The following is a 22,080-nucleotide window of genomic DNA, read 5'->3' as shown; positions in this document are numbered from 1 at the left end:
TGGGGGGTGGGGGGGGGGGAAGGACCCGGAGCCCGATCCATTGAAGCCCCCGCGTGCTGCCTGTTTGGAATGCATTTTAAAATTGTAAACGCAGTGTTCTGCGCCTAACGGACGGAGGTGGCCGCTGGCTTTGAGCGGAGGCGCGAGGGGGTGGCAGCTCCGCCGAGCCAGACGATGCCGCGCGCCGGTCTCGGGACCGTGTGCGTGCAGCTCCGACTCAGCAACGCCAAGGACTGCTTCCTGCACCTGCCTCCCCAGCCCGTGTCGCAGCTGCAGCTGCTGCAACAACAACAGCAGCAGCAGGAGGAGGTGAGGGCAATACATAGCTCGCTCTGTTGTCGGCCTCCAGTAGTAAGGCGGTGGACCGGGGAAGGGGGTGGTATCCATCACTAAGGTTGCAGACGCTCGGTTAGTTACATCCCTCAATTTGAGCTGCAGTTTAAAGATTTCAAGCCACTTCCTATAAATGACCGCACACAAAAATGCTGGAGAAACTCAGCGGGTGCAGCAGCATCTATGGAGCGAAGGAGACAGGCAACGTTTCGGGCCGAAACCCTTCTTCAGATTGATAGGAGGGAGGCGGGGAGAAGAAAGGAAAAAGGAGGAGGAGGAGCCCGAGGGCTGAGGTAGGAAGGGGAGGAGACAGCAAGGGTTAACAGAATTGTGAGAATTCAATGTTCATGCCCCCAGGATGCAGACTCCCCAAGCGGAATATGAGGTGCTGTTCCTCCAATTTCCGGTGTTGCTCACTCTTGCCGTGAAGGAGGCCCAGGACAGAGAGGTCGGATACGGAATGGGAGGGGGAGTTGAAGTGCTGAGACACCGGGAGGTCAGCTTGGTTAGTGCGGAGGTGTTCGGCGAAACGATCGCCAAGCCTACGCTTGGTCTCACCGATATAGATCAACTGACATCTAGAGCAGCGGATGCAATAGATGAGGTTGGAGGAGGTGCAGGTGTCGCACCTGGAACGACTGCTTGGGTCCTTGAATGGAGTCGAGGGGGGAGGTAAAGTGACAGGTGTAGCATCTCTTGCGGTTGCAAGGGAAAGTGCCCGGGGAAGGAGTGGAGCGGGAGGGAAGGGAAGAATTGACCAGGGAGTTGCGGAGGGAGCAGTCTTTGCGGAAGGCAGACGGGGGGAGATGGGAAGATGTGGCGAGTGGTGGGGTCACGTTGGAGGTGGCGAAACTGACGGAGGACTATTTGTTGTATGTGCCGGCTAGTGGGGTGAAAGGTGAGGACCAGGGGGACTCTGCCCTTGTTGCGTGTGGGGGGGATGGGGAGAGAGAGCAGTGTTACGGGGTATGGAGGAGACCCTGGTGCGAGCCTCATCTATAGTGGGGGGGGGGGGAACCCCTGTTCCCTGTTCCCTGAATGAGGACATTTGCGATGCCCTGGTGTGGAACTGGGAGCAGATGCGGGGTAGACGGAGGAATTGGGAATAGGGGATGGAGTCCTTACAGGAAGCAGGGTGGGAGGAAGAGTAATCAAGATAGCCGTGGGAGTCAGTGGGTTTATAGTGGATGCCGGTCAGAAGTCTATCACCTCACTATCTCCATCGAAGGTGATAGACTTCTGACCGACATCCACTATAAACCCACTGACTCCCACGGCTATCTTGACCAATATTCCTCCCACCCTGCGTACTGTAAGGACTCCATTCCCAATTCCTCCGTCTACGCCGCATCTGCTCCCAGGATGAGGTGTTCCACACCAGGGCATCGCAATTGGCCTCTTTCTTCAGGGAACGGGAGTTCTCCTCCCCCACTATAGATGAGGCTCGCACCAGGGTCTCCTCCATACCCCGTAACACTGCTCTCTCCCCATCCCCCCCACTCGCAACAAGGGCAGAGTCCCCCTGGTCCTCACCTTTCACCCTACTAGCCGGCACATACAACAAATAGTCCTCCGTCAGTTTCGCCACCTCCAACGTGACCCCACCACTCGCCACATCTTCCCTTCTCCCCCCCCCCCGTCTGCCTTCGCAAAGACCGCTCCCTCTGTAACTCCCTTGTCAATTCTTCCCTTCCCTCCCGCTCCACCCCTTCCCCGGGCACTTTCCCGTGTAACCGCAAGAGATGCTACACCTGTCGCTTTACCTCCCCCCTCGACTCCATTCAAGGACCCAAGCAGTCGTTCCAGGTGCGACAGAGGTTCACCTGCACCTCCTCCAACCTCATCTATTGCATCCGCTGCTCTAGATGTCAGCTGATCTATATCGGTGAGACCAAGCGTAGGCTTGGCGATCGTTTCGCCGAACACCTCCGCTCGGTCCGCACTAACCAACCTGACCTCCCGGTGGCTCAGCACTTTAACTCCCCCTCCCATTCCGTATCCGACCTCTCTGTCCTGGACCTCCTTCACGGCCAGAGTAAGCAACACCGGAAATTGGAGGAACAGCACCTCATATTCCGCTTGGGGAGTCTGCATCCTGCTGGCATGAACATTGATTTCTCACAATTCTGTTAACCCTTGCTGTCTCCTCCCCTTCGTACCTCAGCCCTCGGGCTTCTCCTTCTTTTTCCTTTCTTCTCCCCACCTCCCCCCACCCCCTATCAGTCTGAAGAAGCGTTTTGGCCCGAAACGTTGCCTATCTCCTTTGCTCCATAGATGCTGCTGCACCCGCTGAGTTGCTCCAGCATTTTTGTGTACCTTTGATTTTCCAGCATCTGCAGTTCATTCTTAATCCTATATATGACCACTAGGTCGTGGCTTCATTGTTGAAGGTGCCTCCCCTCACCCCCAATCATTCTCATCTTTCAGACGGTTGCAAAACCTCTCATGACACTTGCATTGCAAGGTGATTTAATTAAAAAATTTGCTGGTAAATAAGGCAAATCGAACAAAACCTTTTTGGGGAGCAAATGCACATTTAACTTTTGGGGCAAAAGATGTGAGGATAATTAAAAACTGTTTTGCTTAATTAAAGGCTAATATAATTGTGGGTTACAAGAGTTAGGAATTTTACAATATTTTGACCCACCTACCCTTCCATCCTGCACTGCTCCCCCCTATTCATCCTGTAGTGATCGCCCCCATCCATCCTGTAGTGTCCCCCCCCCCATCCATCCTGCAATGATCCTCCCATCCATCCTGCAGTGAATCCCTCCCCTTTCATCCTGTCCTGAACCCCCCGCCCCCACCCATCCTGTACTGACCCCCCCATCCATCCTGTACTGATCCCCCTTTTCCATCCCGTACTGATCCCCCCCCCCCCATTCAATCCCCACTGACATCCCCCGCGCTCTCCCCTCACAATTTTACCTACTCCAACCAACACGCACAAATTCCCCAGCCTCAATCAATCCATCCATCCTGCACCAATTGCCTTCTCAAAACTCCCCCCTCTTCCCCCCCCCCCCTATCTATCCATCCCGCACTGATTAACCAGTTTGACTGTATTGTAAACAAAACTCCCATAAAAATTCAGTTGAAATTTTAACGTTAATTCTGAAGTGGGAATGGTGGAAACAGCGTTTATCAATACATTTTTTAAAATCTGGTGCGTAGAAACTGGGTATCTTCATTGCTGTTCACAACACGTACATCTAATCTGAATGTCTGGTAATGTGGCGTTTTGACACCTTTAAACATGTTGCCAAAAGAACATTTGCTACAGTTATGTCCTTTGGCCATCTCTTGTCAGTTAGTGTACTGTTTAACCTGTCAGATGAGTCTAGTCGGTTTTAACAGCTATTATCATAAAATGCCTTTAGACATTTCCTTGCAACCTGTATATTTTGTTGTGGATGAATTATGTGGGAAGTGAGTGTTTATGTACCAATAGCAATAACGACCCATGCTATGGCCATGTCATGAAAATTTTCGGTCCTTCACAGTAAACATGCTTGCATCAATCTGTAGTGTGCATGGTTAAGCATATATGTTACCATCGTCCAGGATTTATTGACACAGGTTGATCATACACTGAATAATCCAACCACATTTTTGTTTTGAAGTGGAAAGAAATAATAGAAATTGCATTCATTGCAATGTGTAAAAAGAGTTGAGATACTGTATTATAATTATGCTGCATGTCATTGTGGTATATATCATGTCTTGATTGGTGAATATGTTTAGTTTGTGACTTTATTTGAAGCAGAAATAATATGTGAATGCTTCATTGAGCATAATTCCGACTGGTAACTACGCACTTCGACCGAGCACATTATCGCACGTGTCATGCAAGCCTTCTTAAATGACCACCTAAACTGTCATTTGGCAACCTAAAAAGCTGCCTAGGTTGCCCGGCTGACAGAGAAAAAAAGCCCTGCAGATTAAGTCCACTCCGCTTGTAGAACTGGTTTATCAGGAGTGGAATGTTTGCTATGGGAGTTCTGTTTACAATACAGTCAAACACATGCATCCTTGTTCTTGAGGAGCAAAGGGCCTGTCCCACTTGGCCGTCATTTGCGCGTAATTTACGTGACATCATTTACGCGTCACGACGCACGACGCGCGCATTGTGACACGCATGTGATGCGCGCATGGTGTGTGTCCTGGGATGTCAGGACTTTCATATGAAGAAAGACTGGATAGACTTGGCTTGTACTCGCTAGAATTTAGAAGATTGAGGGGGGGATCTTATTAAAACTTACAAAATTCTTAAGGGGTTGGACAGGCTTGATGCAGGAAGATTGTTCCCGATGTTGGGGAAGTCCAGAACAAGGGGTCACAGTTTAAGGATAAGGGGGAAATCTTTTAGGACTGAGATGAGGAAAACACTTTTCACACAGAGAGTGGTGAATCTCTGGAATTCTCTGCCACAGAAGGTAGTTGAGGCCAGTTCATTGGCTATATTTAAGAGGGAGTTAGATGTGGCCCTTGTGGCTAAAGGGATCAGGGGGTATGGAGAGAAGGCAGGTACAGGATACTGAGTTGTATGATCGCCATGATCATATTGATTGGCGGTGCAGGCTCGAAGGGCCGAATGGCCTACTCCTGCACCTATTTTCTATGTTTCTATTACGCGAGCAAGGTGCGTGATGACATAGGCAGTGACGAGGGCCGCGCGCGGCGTCACAGGATTTTGTGATGTACAAAATCTTCGCGCTCCATCTGCGTGACGCGCAAATGACGGCCAAGTGGGACAGGCCCTTAAGTCTTCTGGTCCACCTTTGACTTGACAATACTGGCAGCCTCCAGATTTTCGATTGTTTCTTTGAGGACAAGATTGTCAAATTTGAGGTGTCTCACATCCTCTTCCCTGTCCTTTAGTTTTTCATAAACTTTTCTGTACTGGTGAATTGAAACTCTTTTTCTTACTGCCACGAAATTTGAGCAATTGTCGATATGCTTTTTTAAGTCTCAAAAACTCTGCCTTGGTTTCAGCAAGCTCTCTTACAAAAGTATTCCCACGTAATTTGGTTTTGAGTTCCTGAATCTTTCTGTCTTTTAAATCTATTTGGTTTTGTTTTCTCTTTAAGGCTTGATTAACTACACGTTTGGGAGTTTTCAACTGTGTCCTAAGTTCACTGATCTTTGTGCGATACTTTAGTGCAAGAGCGACCTTGGATGTGGACAGAAAGTTTAGTCTTCTTCGTTTTCTGTTTCCTTGGTGAAAGACTTAGAAATTCTCTGCTACATCTTGTTGAAACACTAGATGTCGATGGAATTAGTTCAGGAGAGGCAATAGCTGTCGTTGGCGTTGCTAGATTCAGTGGAGGATGCAGACTATGACTGTCATCGCCCATGTCCTCAGTGTCTTGAAATATGGGCTCTTGGCTTTCGGCTGATGTCAAGGATTCAGAATCTTGAGCACCAGGCGGTGGAATGTCATCTAAAGAAATGTGTTGACGGCCTTCTGGAAGTTTAAAAGTTTCATCACAAATTTTCATAAATACTCCAAGTTCCTTGGGATTGCTGAGTTTTTTAAACTTAAGCGAAGTCCGGTTAACGAGAGTCCTCACCCTTGAGTTAACAGCAGCAAATGAATAGCCTTCTGCATCCATCAAAGAGAAATGTGAACCCAGCGATTTCTCAGTTTCAGACAGACTTTTTCCAAATGAGGTATACAAGTACAAGATGTGTCCATTTTTAAGATCCCTCTTAGACTCGGGCATGACAGAGAAATTCACTTCAAGGTGAACTCTAGCTATGCCTGGCTGGGCTTTTGGATTGACAGTTTTGCATTTCTTCTTCGGAGACATCTGTTTGAAATGTAAAGAAAAAAAACACTGAACAGCATTAACAGAAAAAAGCTATTATTTGCAGTTTTAGAAAAAAAGATAGAAATGACAGTTAAACGCAACAAAAAATTCATATTCATCAGTTTCATCAAATCAATAAATTCATCTAAATTCAATTATTAGATCTAAACATCTATCCATTTCTTAAGAAAAGGCTAACATTTTTAAATAGCCTGTATCCAAATAACAAATAACAAACTGATCCTATTCACACAAGAATTCACAATATAACATGATTTTTAAATCTCACTTTGTCATGAACTTAAATGCCAAATGGAAGAAATTTAATGTTTAATTCCCATAAATTAATCCAGCAACATCCACTCTCAAGATAATCGAAATCATTATTTATTGCACAATACATCTGACTAAAACTGTACTGTGGATATTTAGTATGAAAATATTGATCATGCATAGACAATAACACAAAATATAGATGATTTAGATGTTCTTATGACATGATTGTGCAAAAAAATAATTAATTTGATTATCTTGAGAGTGGATGTTTCTGGAAACTGATCGATTGGAATGTTGCCGTTGCCAAGAATTTTAAGCCCATATCGGCAGGCAAGACACGGCTGATTCGTATGGGGGCCTAAATAACATTTTCACATCATAAGATTAAAATGAAGCCACACCAAAAAGCAAGATAATATGTTACATAAACAACATACCTTTTGTTTTATCCTGATATTGACCACCTGACAATTACTTGTTTTATCCTGATATTGACCACCTGATATTATCCTGACCACCACGGGCGCCGGGGAGCTGGCCAGCCCTGCCTGCAGTCTGTTCGTTTTTTCAACTTTTTGTTATTTTTAGCGTATGTTTAAAGTTTGTTTTTATGTTCTTCAGTTTGTTGCGGGGGGCAGGGAGAGGGGGGAGGGGATCGGGGGAAACCTTTTTTCAAGTCCTTACCTTCCCGGAGATGTGATCATTTTTCGGATCACATTCTCCGGGCTCTGCGGCCTACCAACGCTGGAGCTGGGAGCTGCCTCGGACTGTCGTGAGCCCCACCGTGGGGCGCGGACTTACCATCGGAGTGGATCCCTTGCCTGGGATCGAGACCACCGTGGACTTACCAACAAAGGCTCGAAGTCTCGGGAGAGGCAAGTCGGGAGCTCCAACGCCGCAGAAGGTTCGTCCAGCCTCGACGCGAGGTTCGATCGCCCGGCGGGGGGGAGCTGACAACCCCCCGATGCAGGAGCTGAACGCTTCGATGCGGAGGGCCCGAACGCCGCTGGCAACGGGAATTAAGACCGTCCCATCAACGGAGGGCTCGAGGCCCCCGACCAAGGAAGAACAAAGGAAGAGACTTGAACTTTATTTCGCCTTCCATCACAGTGAGAAATGTGTAGGAGTCACTGTGGTGGATGTTCATGTTAAATATGTTTTTGAATCTGTTGCTTTTAATTGTATGACTGACCTGGCTAGTGAAATTCCTCGTATGTTGCAAAACATACTTGGCGAATAAAATCTGAAGACACACACACACACACTCACACTCACACCACCCCCCCTCCCTTGATATTATTTTAATTCTCACGCATAGCCCCCAACCCGCAGGCGTGTCTGGAGAGGGAGGGGAGGTAGAGAGATGGGGACAGAGAGAGAGAGAGGGGCAGAGACAGAGGCTGAGCGAGCCAGCCGACTCTTTTGAATAACCGGGGGGGGGGGGGGGGGGGGAGGAGTGATCGGGGGCGGTGACGACGCGTATGGAGCAGACCCATTGTGACGTCATCAGCGAAAGACAGTGATTTTCAAATGCAACGTTTTTTCAGATTTTTGAACATTTTCAGTAATGACTCGAGAAATAAAGTCTGAAATCTGAAAGGCTGAATTTCAGCGAGAGATAGCCTAGTTACCTGCAAAACTATGGCCATTTTCTTGTGTAACTCGGACAACTTTTAGATTGCTCCTGAAGTTGCCGATAGCTCTGCTATTCATGCTGTTTTCCAAGAATATGCCTCGATATTACAAATTTTAAAATGTTTTAGTTGGATTTAAGTATTTTGGCCCTTCACCCCACCGAGACCACGCCGACCCTTTCACACCAGCACAATATTATTCCACTTTCCTTGCACACAAGGGGCAATTTACAGAAGCCAATTAACCACGTCTTGGGAATGTGGGAGGGAACTTTAATTTATATTTAAATGTTCACTTAAATATTTCCCAATTTGAATAAGTTTGGAAATTTTTAATGTTTTTAAACTTGGGAGGTTCCCTAGCTCGTAGGTGAAACAAATTATTTACACCTAGAAACAAGGAACTGCAACTGCTGGTTTACAAAAAAGGGACAGGAAGTGTGGGAGTATCTCAGCGGGCAAGGCAGCATCGATGGAGAACAGGGATCTGTTCTTTGTTATTTTGGATCTGGACCTTTCTTCCCACAAATAGGTGACGGGTTGGGTCGGGACCCAAGATGTCACGTATCCAAATTATTTACGTCGGTAGCTATGCTTTCAAAATTCCCGATGAGATGCTAAATGGTTTGTGGAAAAATATCCTGAGAGAGAGTTGAAATTAATATCTGGAAGTTTTATTTGAACTCCAAATTCTTCCAGTCAGTGGAAATCCCTTCTATTGTCACAAATAGTTCTATTGGGAGGTTGCATGGCAGTCGAGGTCACGACCCGTGACCTGTACTGTTGCCACGCAACGCCTTCTGGAGTATAAATGTCAGGTAAGCACTTACGAATAGTCTATGGCTGCCAGTACAGTGGACCCATCTTTTGTCCCAGCATCCGGACTCCACGCTGACTGGTTCCACACTGGCGGATCCCGGGCCGTGTATTCCCACGGCCGGTGTTTAGCAGCTGAAACGCCCGGGGGGGGAGTCACCCCATGTGGAGGTCGGGGTCGGGGGGTGAATCACCCCGTGTGTGGGTCGGGGCTGGGGGGGGGGGGGGGGAAAACACCCCGTGTGGTGGTGGAGGTCCTGGGGTCGGGGGGGGGGGTGAATAACCCTTGTGTGGGGGTTGGGGTCCGGTGCTGGTGCACCTGGTGACCAGGTGGGCAGAGGGACCAGACTGTCCTCAACTCTGCTGCAGCTGACGGGGACGTTGCCGGGTTTATGGCCCCGTATGTCCTGAGCCGCGGCCCCGCCCCACCCGGCCCCGTGTGTGTGGGCACTGCCGACCCACAGTGCGGTAGCACAGGGGGAGACGGGGCAGCTGTGGCCGGACATCGCTGGCCCCGGGGGGGGGGGGGGGGGGAGGAGAGTGGGGGCTGTCCCGAGGGATCCGCTCCTTCGGCCGCTTGCACCTTGGCGCTCGGGTTCAGACTGGAGGGTGACTCCAGCCCCGGGCAGTCGTGGGCCGGGACTTGCCCTCAATCCGCCGGCACACTGCTCTTTCGCAAGTCAGTGAGCAGCAGTAATTTTGGCTGTTTTCTGTCACAGTTACCCCTATTTCCACAATATTTTACGGTGCAAAAATGGACCATTTTGGTGGTTTCTAGCAGGCAAGAACGTACGTGTATCGTGTGTTACTAGTGTATGCCGGAAGCTGCGTTGTACTCCAGAAGGATTGAGCTACTCCGTGCGTCATGCCCTTTGACCTGATGACCTTACGTGCAAACCCCCTATATTGTGCTTCAAATAATGAACATGAAACACAGACTATTTGTTTACTTTGGAGATCTCATTTCATTTTTATACCGTATTCTCAGGCACAGCTGGTGAAATTCTATTGTTTCATATCCATAGATCTTTGTTGCGATTAGTCTGTTAACCACTTTTATATATTTTTTAATCCACGGGGAGCTTATTTTTATTGTTGCTCTGTCTACAATATTTAGTGCCAAGCAATTGAATTATCCTGGGATCTTAAACAGACAGCATTCCTAAGCTGGGTGGCACGCAGATCTACAGGACTTGAAGAAGGAAACATTGCAGAGATCAGTAGACATTTTGGACAAAAACTTGGAGTCAAAGATGGAGAACAGGTCTATAAATCATTTTTTATAAGCTTCAAAACTTCTTTAAGAATCATTAAAGGAAGGTCTGATTGGCATTTGTTCCGACTGTCAATGTTTTACATGCAACAGTTTCTCTTATCTTTTGATTCAGCTCTTTTTATTTTAATGCATTTTCTCACTTAATTCCCCCAACATCTGCATCCTCTGGCATTGTTTCAAGGCATTGACTATTTTTACAATTATCTTGATTCCACATTTTGTGCTCTCTCTACAATATCTTGGATTGCTTTCTGAACTTCAAATCCTAGACACCACCAGCTTGAATGCTTGACTGTGTCTTGGTCTAAGTGCTAACTTGGTCTAACTTGACTCCTTCGCATAGTAACATATTACATTTGTGATCAAATTAGCATAACCTTTCAACATAATTAAGTATAGAAATTATTCTAAGCTAATTTTCTTCACTACCAATCTTCTTTGGCACTTTTTTCATGACCTTCCATTTAGATCTGGGATACATTGTAACAGATTAATGTGCACAAACTAATCAGTCTGATCAGCTGCTTGAGACATCACTGACATAATTCACATTTCTCAGCTATTTTGTGGTGCCCATTTGTAATAATGTCTCTTCTGTCACACTTACTTTGCTGTACCCATGCGTGTATGTAATCCCATGGTTGCTGTCTTGTTTCCCCTTTATTAAATTATTTTGCCCCCCTCACACTTCCTACTTCCCCAACATTGCACCATTGATTGCGGTCACATGCTTTTACTTTGGTGACAGAGCAATTACTTTACATTTGCTTTCTGTTTTCCAGGTATTTCTCAGGCCTTGTGCACAAGTCTCTTCCTGTCAAAAGGCAGTTGTGGAACCTCTGTCTCCTGATGACTGGGACATATTGGTAACGTATTATTTTCTTAACGGTTGCTTACAAAAGATAATCATCTGTTGTAAAGATATAAATATCTTTCTTACATTCTACAGTTTGGTCCATAATCATGAACTAACTCTGTATTCAAACACAACTGGCCACCAATGGGAAATTACATGCGTAGTTACAGTGCTGTGTTCTTCTCATTGTTGAGGTGCTGATAGTGTGAAATTCCACAAGTCCAGCGTTATACCTTTGGAAAATTCCAATACCAACATTGCATCAGTTGCAGGTGTTTAATGTTCTTAGAATCTGTAATTTTAACAACTACTAACATAAAGCTAAACACTAAGTGCTGAACTAGCTCTGTGGGTCAGCGAGCATCCATGGAGGGAATGGATATGTGATGTTTCAGATTGGGACCCTTCGTACAGTCTGAAGAAGGGTCCTGACCCAAAACAGAGTCTAACCATTCCCTCCACAGATGCTGCCTGACCTGCTTGAGTTTTGCTCAAGATTCCAGCATCTGCAGTCCATTGTATCTTCAACTAATTTAAGGTTATTTGTCTTTTTTTTTGTGAAAATCTTTGAACTATTATTCATATAAATTTTCTTCAAAATTGAATATATAATTTTTTTATTTTAAGGTTATAGCTAAATATAAAAAATACCCCAAAATATGGAATTTACTTTATTTTTCAGGAGCTCCATAGTACATCACTTGAAAGGCACATTATGGATCAGATCAGGATAGTCTTTCCAGGAGGAGTATTTCCATTGTGGATAGAGAAACATACTGTCATATATATTGAAGTTGGTAAGTTAGTTGAAGTCAGTCAATAATGTTTTTGCTCATTTATATTCATGCTGAAAATTTGATTGGATTATAAAGGAAAATCAATCTAGCATGACATGTCTTGTGGCAAGTTCCAGATTTCTGAGATCTTAGTAGATATTTCTGCATAACACAATTTTGTGAGTGATTTAAAAATGGAATGGTGCCTAATGTTTGAGCAGAGGTTAGTGACTTGCATTTTAACCAATTGCAAAAACCTTTCCACTACCTAACACATAAGAGATTAACAAAATGATGGAATATTCCCCAATAACCAAACATCTCCGATAACACTCAAAAATGTTGACACCATCCGGATAAGGTAGCCGGCTCATTTAATTTTTTGCACCCCATCCTTTCATAAGTTCACTTGATCACCAGCTGTGGCTGTTATGTGCACCATCCACAAAATGCTGTAACCGGCTAACCTCCAGACACACAATTCCTGCCACCAAAAAGAACAAGAGGAGCAAATACATGGGAAACACGTCACCTACAGTTTCTCCTGTAATACTTGCACTACCTTAATTTGGAAATAGATCATGCTGGCTTCTAGCACAGTTAAAGGTCTAAATCATTACATTCCCTATCTCTGTGGTGTCAGAAAAGCACTTGGCATGGAAATAGGCCCCTTCGCCAGTGACTCCATACTGACCATTCACCACATATTTTAATTAATTCCACGTCAACCACATTTTATTTCCCACATAGTCCCATCGGCTCCCCTGGATTCTATTGTCACATTTGCACCAATATTTACTGAGCACACTTTTGGGATATAACCATATAACCAATGCAAGGACACCAGAGCTCCTGAAGGTAATCCTTGTGATCATAAGGTTCAAGCTCCACACAGATGACACCTGCGAAAAGCATTGAACTTGGGCCTCTGGGATTGTGAGGCAGAAGTTGATTGTAAACCGAGATGAGACGAACTTTTTTTCACACAGAGAGTGGTGAATCTCTGGAACTCTCTGCCACAGAGGGTAGTCGAGGCCAGTTCATTGGCTATATTTAAGAGGGAGTTAGATGTGGCCCTTGTGGCTAAGGGGATCAGAGGGTATGGAGAGAAGGCAGGTACGGGATACTGAGTTGGATGATCAGCCATGATCATATTGAATGGCGGTGCAGGCTCGAAGGGCCGAATGGCCTACTCCTGCACCTAATTTCTATGTTTCTATGTAAAGTTAAAGACGGTGACTCAGCACCATTTTTTCAGAGGCAATAAAGGGTGGCCTTACAAGAAACAAAAAGACCAGAAAAAAAAATTAGGAATGTGGCAGAGATGGCATAGAAGAGCACTGGATGCTTTTGAGATTCAGAAATATGTCAAGGAATAATCAAACCTGGGTCTGCACCTTGGGTTCCCAGGTTTGATTTTGAGTTCTTGATTTCAATTACGTCATTGTTATTTGTCAACACATGAGTAAACACTGCATTGGAAAGAAAGGAATAATTGTACCAAGCATATATTAATATAGCTTTTCAGTTGTTAAAAGGAAGCTCGGATAGTCTTGCTATTGAAAGAAAAGCATTACATTTTTTTTGACTGGGACAACAAACAAAATGCTTGGTGATATTGAACAAGCAGCCTGCCAAAGATCCTAGTCAAATGGAAGGCTGGCTCCAACTGTTCTGTCCTTGAATGATGTACACAAATGGATATTAGAACTTACCCCATTTTTCGCTTGATTTAAGAAATTAGTCAGCATTATTTATGGAACTGCAGTGCAGTGCTTTTACAGTAGTACGTCATTGATTGTAAAGTACTTTGGGGTATCCTCACATCATTAAAAAACAATATATGTGCAATTCTTCCACATTCTCTTTTTATGGTCTAGGCTCTCTAATGCCCTCTGCTGCATATGGAAGGTTGGAACGCTACACTGAACTCATTGTCTCACCCAAACTGCGACACGTTGGTAAAAATTCTGTTGAAAAAGACATTTTTAATGAAGAGTTCAACTTGAACAGTAACAAAATGCAGCGTGAAAAATTAGAGAAGCCAAGTGAGTATTCTTCCAAGAGATTGTATGATCAACAAGGAATGAATGAACAACTTGCAATGAAACCTCAAGACATTTCCCAGAAAAGCATCATATCGGATATATGGCATTTGATAAAAAATATATTCGCAACAAATTTGGAACTCCTAGAACAGCAGCCATCCAAAGCAATGGACATTGATAATTTTTTGAGTACCTTCTCCAAGTCCATTGAAATGGACTCAATATTCAGACTATGTAAAAGATTTCCTTACAATTTAGACTCAATGCCATGGAACCAAATGCAATCTGATACAGTTCATATCTTTCCTTGTCATCAAGGTTTGCTTACTCTAAACAGCAGTGACACACAAATTATTTATGGAAAACTAATAAAAGTTTTGTCACATAGACAATGCATAGAACAATCTAAGCAAGATCTACAAAGAAAGAAAAATGCAACTTCTGATGGAAATGACACAACAAACGGAATTGCCAAAGCAGAAGAAAACAAATCCTGCATTGTTAAAATAATTACTCATGGATATGAACATTTAATATTTAAATCTGCAGATTTTCACAGTGGAAAAGTTTGGGTTAGTATTACAAATTGCAAGTTTTGTTAAGATAGACACAAAAAGCTGGAGTAACTCAGCAGGACAGGCAGCATCTCTGGAGAGAACTAACAAGTTTTGTTATAACGTGTGCATCCATTTGTCCCTGAATTTTCCATGTGTAAGTAGACTATTTACAAAATGCTAGGTCATAGCAAAGTACTGAACAGTAAAAGTTGCATAATCAGGCACAAACCATACTTAAGTCCTTAATTCTGTCATCCCAACTGCTCCCTCTGAAGTGTTATTTATTAGAATGTGCCAGTTAGAGAGGTGCCAGATAACTAAACTTTTACTGTGGGTGTCAAATAATTCTACTCCATATTAAGATTTCCCTGTTTTAATATTGTAAAAACATGACTAACATGACATTCATTTCAACTGTTTTTTTTCCACTATTTGGTGAGTAAATTATTGGTTGTTTAATTTTTAGTAACTTGTTCTTGTTGGATTTTTTTTTTTTGTCCAGACTTATTTACAAAAGGACAGGACAGGGTAGTCTAATCCAGAGATTTCATCAATGCTGCAGTCTTATGTGTAAGGTTTGAGACATCTAGACTGCGGAAGGTAGAACCTGGAGCAAATTTATATTAGTTTTACTCGTGTGGCTACACTTTCTTCTTGACATCACATCCCTGTGGTTGATTTCATTATTTAGACTGGTACTCCAGTAAAATAATTGGAGCACCTTGTTAAACAAAGTCCTGTATTAACACTCACTTGTTCAATTGATGAAAAAGCTGCTAAGAGGAAGGGGAGTTTTAAGTGGGCATTAGTCGACCCCCATTAGTGCGGTTTGTTTCTGGTTTGTACTGAATTGTGCTGCAATGTAACTGCATTTCAAAGATAATTAGTTGAGACATTTGAGAATTTTTGACACACTGAAGTATCAAATACTTTCATGTTGTTTCTTTTTCCTCACCGTCATCCCAAGACGGTGTTTATCTTGATCTGACTTGGCAAAAACCCAAAATTAGTCCGTTTAAGTATCAATCACAGCTGCAATTTAAATCAATTGTCTAATGCTAAATGTAACAATTTAAAATGATCAATTCAGTTTAGTTTATTGTCACGTGTACCAAGGAACAGTGAAAAGCTTTTGTTGCATGCTAACCAGTCAGCTGAAAGACAATACATTCGAAATATAAATGTACTGTAGAGATTAAATTCTATTGTGAAATATTCTAAGAATTGTTTTGGTTCAGAATATTTGGAATTCTAGGTATATTCCAAAAATGATTTTGAAAGTATAAGAATTCACCCTCTAAAAAACCCGCAAGAAATTCTAAGCTAGGAAATGGAAGGGGATGGGTGGAACTATCATTAATGTTATTGGCCTTTGAAATGCATATATTAGACATAATGTAAAGAAAGTAAAAACAGCCATAATGAAATGGTACAATATTTTTAAAAGATACAAAGTGCTGGAGTAACTCAGGAGGTCAGGGAGCTTCTCTGGAGAATATGGATACGTAACCTTTCAGGTCAAGACCCTTCCGACTGATTATGGGTGGAGGGGGGGGGGGGGAGCAGAGCAAGAGAGCTGGGAAAGAAGTGGGAGCAGGACAAAACTGGCTAGTGATACAGGTGAGCGAGGTTTTTGACTGGGAAATGGTTTGACAAAGGCCAGAGATGAAGACGGAGTAAGAGACTAGAAGTGGTGTGAATTATGAAGCCAGAGGAAGGAATATAGGTGGAAGGTGGCGGTGGTGGTGGGGGGGGGGGGGGGGGGGGGGGGGGGGAGCGAAAAGGGAAGTGAGAAATGTATGACTATCCAGGTTGAGCATAGAGGAGGGTGGGGATGTTGTGGGTTGTTTGCCAAAAAATAGAGAGTTCAATATTCAAACCATTAATTTGTAAGCTATCCAAGTGAAATATAAGGAACTGTTCCTCCAATTTGTGTGTGACCTCATTCTGCCAATGGAGGAGGCCCAGATCTGTAAGGGAATGGGAAGGGGTGTTGTAATGGTCAGCAACTAGATCCAGAAGTCTTTGGTGGTGAGAGCGCAAGTGTTCGGTGAACCTCTGACTCACCTGGAAGAACAGCTGGGGTTCCTGAATGGATGTGAAGGAGGAGGTACAGGTGGTACATGTCCTAGGGTTGCAGGCGAAGGTATCTTGGGGGGGGGGGGGGCAAACTCCTACGTTTGCTCATCCCTTCCCATCCAAATCATCCCCCCCGATGAATTGGATGGGAAGGGATGAGCAAACGTAGGAGTTGCGGAGGGAGTGGTCTTTGCGGAACGTGGACACAGGTGAGAATGTGAAGATGTGACTGGTTGTGGGAATGATGTGTTAGATGCCGAGGCTGCAGGGTGAAAGGTAAGGACCAGTGGACCACTATCCTTGCCCTATCTGGGGGGAGGAGACGAGAGCAGAATTACAGGACTCAGAGCTGAGGCGTAATCCATCTATGACAGCAGGGGGGAAATCACAATTACCAAAGAAAGAGGACATCTCGGATGTCTGAGAATGTTATATCTCCTCTTGGGAGCCGATGTGGCAGAAACTGAGAAATTTGTGAATAGGGGATAGCATCTTTGCAAGAGGCAGGGTGGGAGCAGGTGTAGTCTAGATAACTCGGAGTTGGTGGGTTTGTAGTAGGTGTCAGTCAATAGTCTACCCCTTTGATGAAACAGATAGATCAAGAAAGGGGAGTGGTGTGAGAGATAGTCCGTGAATTAGAGGGCAGGGTGGAAGTTAGTGGTAAAGTTAATAAAATCAACGGGCAGCATGCAGTTGTTAATGTAACGGAGGAAGAGTGAAGAGTTGGAGGATGATGCCAGTGTACGCCTGAGACGAGGATTGATCGACGAAATCAACAAGGCAGTCATACCTGGGGCCACATGCGAGTGCCCATGGACACATGTTTAACTTGGGGAAAATGTGAGGAGTCAAAAAAGATGTTTGTGGCAAGGACATGTTCTGCCAGGCAGAGGAGAGTATTAGTAGAGGGAAACTGATTGGGGACACAACAAACAGCAGATACTGCTTTCCAAAGAAAGACACACATTGCTGGACAGCTCAGTGGGTCAGGTAGCATCTCTGGAGAACATAGATGGGTTGCGTTTTGGATTGGATCTCCTTCAAACTGATTGTCCAGAGATGCTAGCTGAAAATGATTGGGTCTCTGTTCAAGGAAGCATCAGAGGGCCTTGAGACTTTCCTGGTATGGGTTAAAGGTGTAAAAGGACTGGATGTCCGTGGTAATGATGAGGTAAAGGGGGCCTTGGAATTGAACGATATTGAAGGGCGCGTGTGCATTTTGGATGTAGGTTGGAATGTACTTGACGAGCTTCTTGTGTATGGCGTGCACAGCCTAAAGTTGTAGGACAACGTTCTATTTGATCTTATTTGATTGTGCATGCGGGTTGATTGACGTGAAGGTTGCAATCTCCCACCCCTACTTGACGAGCTGGAATTGAGGTATTTGGAGACGGGTTCTATGGGGAGTAGCCTCATGCACAAACAATGCGTCTGCTGGGGCAGTCCTGCTTGTGGATGTTGAATTGAATTGAAATGAATTGAATTGAATTTCCTTTATTGTCATTCAGACCTTTCAGTCTGAACGAAATTTCGTGCCTGCAGTCATACATACAATAATACAATAATAGACAACAGAACAGACAGTAAACACAAATTAACATCCACCACAGTGAGTCCACCAAGCACCTCCTCACTGTGATGCAGGCAAAAATCTTAGGGCTGCAGTCTCTTCCCTCCTCTTCTCCCTCTGCGCTGAGGCGATACCCCACCGGGCGATGGTAAATCAGTCCCGCGGGGTGGTCGAAGCTGCCGCCCTCCAGTCCAGCGGACGCAGCTGTTGACGACGTCATCCACTGGCCCGCGGCCGCCAGAACGCCGTCTCAGCCACCGGAGCACCGTTTCAGCCCCGAGCCGGGTCGCCCTCAAGAGAGCGTCTCAGCCCCGCGCCAGGCCGCCCCCACGGGAGCGCCATTACCCTCGAGCTGGGCAGCCCCGACGGGAGCGCCGTTCCACCCTCGAGCTGGGCCACCCCGACGGGAGCGCCGTTCCACCCTCGAGCTGGGCCACCCCGACGGGAGCGCCGTTACCCTCGGGCTGGGCCGCCCTCACGGGAGCGCCGTTTCCCTCGGGCTGGGCTGCCCTCACGGGAGCGCCGTTCCACCCTCGAGCTGGGCCACCCCGACGGGAGCGCCGTTCCACCCTCGAGCTGGGCCACCCCGACGGGAGCGCCGTTACCCTCGGGCTGGGCCGCCCTCACGGGAGCACCGTTTCCCTCGGGCTGGGCTGCCCTCACGGGAGCGCCGTTCCACCCTCGGGCTGGGCTGCCCTCACGGGAGCGCCGTTCCACCCTCGAGCTGGGCCGCCCCGATGGGAGCACCGTTGGGAAGGAGATAGAAACAGGCAATGCGGGGCAGGGGAATGGTAAGTAGGAAGTGATAGAGGGGAGATTGCCAGAGGTGACAAGATCAGAAACAGTCTGGGGATTATGGCCTGGTGTTCGTCTTTGGGGTCATGGTTAAGGGGTAGGTATGAGGAGGAGTCAGAGAGCTGGCACCTGGTTTCAGCACAGTCTCCTCCTAGATTTTTATCTGCCAAGGAGTCCTCACTTCCCAGTGATGACACGTTCTCCTGACTCCAATACATCCCATTGTGGACCTCTCCCCTGCAGACCAGTTGGTCCTCAACAGAGTCCTTGCCTTTGCACCCCTACATCCACACCTCAATGAGTTCCCGGCCCATCAAGATGTTGAGCTCTGCCACTGGATTCCCTTCCCTTACCCTCTACAATATTGTTATCAAACAGGCAAAGGAGGTGCCAGTGTGGTCTGGCAGACTGAAACTTCCCATTCCCATACTGACTTTTCTGTCGTGGGCCTCCTCCATTGCCAGAGTGAGGCCACATGCAAACTGGAGAACAGCACTTGCAACCTAGCTTGCAACTTAGCAGTATGAACATCAAATTGTAAAATTAAAGATAACTAGCCGACAAACTACCCCCTCCTTCCCCTTTCTTCTATATGCCCTACCTGGATGTGCACCCAATTCTCTTTTTTCCCCATCCACTTATATTACTTCTGGCTTCACAATTTGTGCTTCTCCTATCCTTATCTTCTAATCTCGTACTTTTTTATCTTTTCATCTCTGGACTTTGTTCAACCAGACATGCCTCCACCTTTCTTCCAGCTTTCTCCCCACCATACTCAGTCTGAAGAAGAGTACGAACCTGAAACATCCATGTTCTCTAGAGCTGTTGCCTGACCTGCTGTTACTCCAGCATTTTGTCTTTTTTTGGTAAACCAGTATCTGCAATTCCTTGTGTCTACATTTTGCTGCAATATTTTACCTAATATCAGCTTTCTGTTAGGTTCCAGATGGATTGAGAAAGAAGTTGAAATTGGAAGCATCTGCTGCAGTCAGGTTAACTTCATTACAATTAGATCCATCTCTTCCAACCAGTATTCGGTTGCAGCCATTGCAAAGACTGGTGAGTGAAGGCATCAGGCTTTTTTTTCTAAATTTCTTATCTGAGTCATAAAATGGAATCATCCTCATTTCCTTATTTCTTGAAATAAGAGGGCAGAAAATTATTTACTGCCAGAATCCTGTTCATTCTGTTTTTGAACCAACACTAAGAACATTAGACTGTCACTACTGTGATAAACTTGCATGTCAATTGCCTTCATGTGTTTTGTTTTGAAAGGAAATTAAGTCTACTGCAAACTATCATTATTGTAACCAAAAATTGTAACTTTCTTTATTTGTGGTTGATCTCTTTACATTTAAAACAAAACAGATGAAGCCATTTTTATATAGGTTTGTGTAACATAATGTAATTGGGAATGTTCTTTTTGTCTATTTGGCTAAATATTCATTTATTTTGTAACCTGTTAATGTACTTGTAAACAGTCCAAAATGTTTAGTGGAAATTCTGAACACTTTCAGATGATTGGATTTGGCAATGGGAGCTGAAGCCATATTGCAATGAGCAGTCTGCAGAATAGGTTTAATTGAGAAGAAAAGGCTTTCTCTTGTTAAGTTTTAAAAGTTGGTTCAAAATATACAAAGTGAGTAATGGGATATAAATGGTAAGAATATTCAAAGTTGACCCATACTTTCACTTATGCAGCATGATTTTCAGTAAAGTGAAAATTATTTAAAAATAATATTATACAAGTTAAATCAAATTATTTAATTTAGTATTTCAATATACTCCAAATCTTTGAGATTACAAAATTATATTTTCTCCCTTTTCAGCCACAGGAGATTAACAATGATGATATTAAGTCCTCCTTCCTTTCATGGCTAAGTAGTGTGAGCTCTGACAATTTCCCATTTTTTGCTGCATTATCAAATCTTGTTGGAATACAGGTTGCTGAACGTAAGTAATAAATGTTAAGATTGCTTTAATTTTGGATACTGGAAGATTTGCAAATTCTGTTAGAAATAATAATATTAAAATTTCATTTTTTGATTGCCCATTTTAAAGCTGGTTAAGCAGAGTGGTATTAGTGTCAGAGTGATGCGTCTTACAATTGAAATCAAGTCCCAGCAGTGCAATGATCAATCCAATGTTGAGAGGTGCATGCCCATTATTTTGTAAGCACCTTCAATAATGTTGATTGGAACATTCTTGTGTTGATAGATTTGTGTTTTTATTTTAATGCGTGTGTACAACAGAATTCTTATTTTTAACTTTGTTTATGATTAACTTTTGATTTTTGCTTGTGTGTTTCTGTGGTCAAGTTTGGATTTGATGTTGGCACTTTATTGTTCAAGTAGTGAAATGCGAAATAAGATGCACCAATAAAATATGACTAGCAAAACCATGAACTAATTTATTAATGACTTTAAAAAATCTTGTTCACTGTGTGCCAAGAAGTTACAAAACAATGTTGTTTTATTTTTCTAAGCAGTAAGATGTCTTGAGCCATGCTGATGTCAAATTTAAATGTAAAAACAATTTACTTGATATTAATTATTACTTTGTGTTGCAGGAGAGATTGAATTTATGCTATTTGTGGATCAAATTGTACAAAAGTCAGAAAATGAAGAGAATGAATGTTTTTTATTGTATCCCAGTTTAATTGACAAGATTGATATAAAGGTAAATATTCTATATCTTCAAATTATGCATAGGGAAGAACTGCAGAAGCTGATCTGAAGAAGGGTCTTGACCCAAAACGCCACCCATTCCTTCTCTCTGGAGATGCTGCCTGACTAGCTGAGTTACTCCAGCATTTTATGTCTACCTTCAAATTATGCAGCCCTGTTAAGAACATTTATAATGCTAAATTTAGGTTTCTTTGTAACAGTTAATGCAATTCCAAATAACATAAATTAATCTCTTGCTTAAAATGGATATAGATCATAATCATGTGATAGAAGCAAAATTAGGCCATTCGGCCCAACAAGTCTACTCTGCCATTCAATCATGGCTGATCTATCTCTCCATCCTAACCCCATTCTCTTGCCTTTCCCCATAACCTCTGACACCTGTACTAGCCAAGAATCTATCTATATCTGCCTTAAATAACTTTACTGACCTGGCCTCCAGCCTTCTGTGGCAAAGAATTCCACCAATTCACCACCCTGATGAAAGAAATTCCTCCTCATCTTCCGAAAAGAATGTTCTTCAATTCTGAGGCTGACTTCTAGTCATAGACTCTCCCACTAGTG

At 44.3% G+C, this 22,080-nt stretch overlaps 1 protein-coding gene across 2 annotated transcripts in view; it reads left to right on the top strand.

Annotated features, from left to right (window-relative positions):
- The first annotated feature begins 7 nt into the window (after window positions 1–7).
- Window positions 8–22,080, top strand: part of pex1 (peroxisomal biogenesis factor 1) — a 66,545-nt gene continuing 44,472 nt past the window's right edge. The window contains exons 1-8 of one of the 2 annotated variants that reach the window (XM_033046534.1): window positions 8–309; window positions 9,990–10,136; window positions 10,931–11,014; window positions 11,687–11,801; window positions 13,661–14,400; window positions 19,769–19,888; window positions 20,659–20,782; window positions 21,399–21,508. In XM_033046534.1, the coding sequence (XP_032902425.1) occupies window positions 175–309; window positions 9,990–10,136; window positions 10,931–11,014; window positions 11,687–11,801; window positions 13,661–14,400; window positions 19,769–19,888; window positions 20,659–20,782; window positions 21,399–21,508 (1,575 nt within the window). In that variant the 5' untranslated portion in view covers window positions 8–174. The remainder of the gene's footprint in view (window positions 310–9,989; window positions 10,137–10,930; window positions 11,015–11,686; window positions 11,802–13,660; window positions 14,401–19,768; window positions 19,889–20,658; window positions 20,783–21,398; window positions 21,509–22,080) is intronic. The other variant, XM_033046524.1, reaches the window with a different exon arrangement.

The sequence above is a fragment of the Amblyraja radiata genome, chromosome 2 (assembly GCF_010909765.2).
Source record: "Amblyraja radiata isolate CabotCenter1 chromosome 2, sAmbRad1.1.pri, whole genome shotgun sequence".
Lineage (NCBI taxonomy): Eukaryota > Metazoa > Chordata > Chondrichthyes > Rajiformes > Rajidae > Amblyraja > Amblyraja radiata.
The sequence above is the reverse complement of the archived record's forward strand: the minus strand, read 5'-3'. Positions and strand labels throughout refer to the sequence as shown.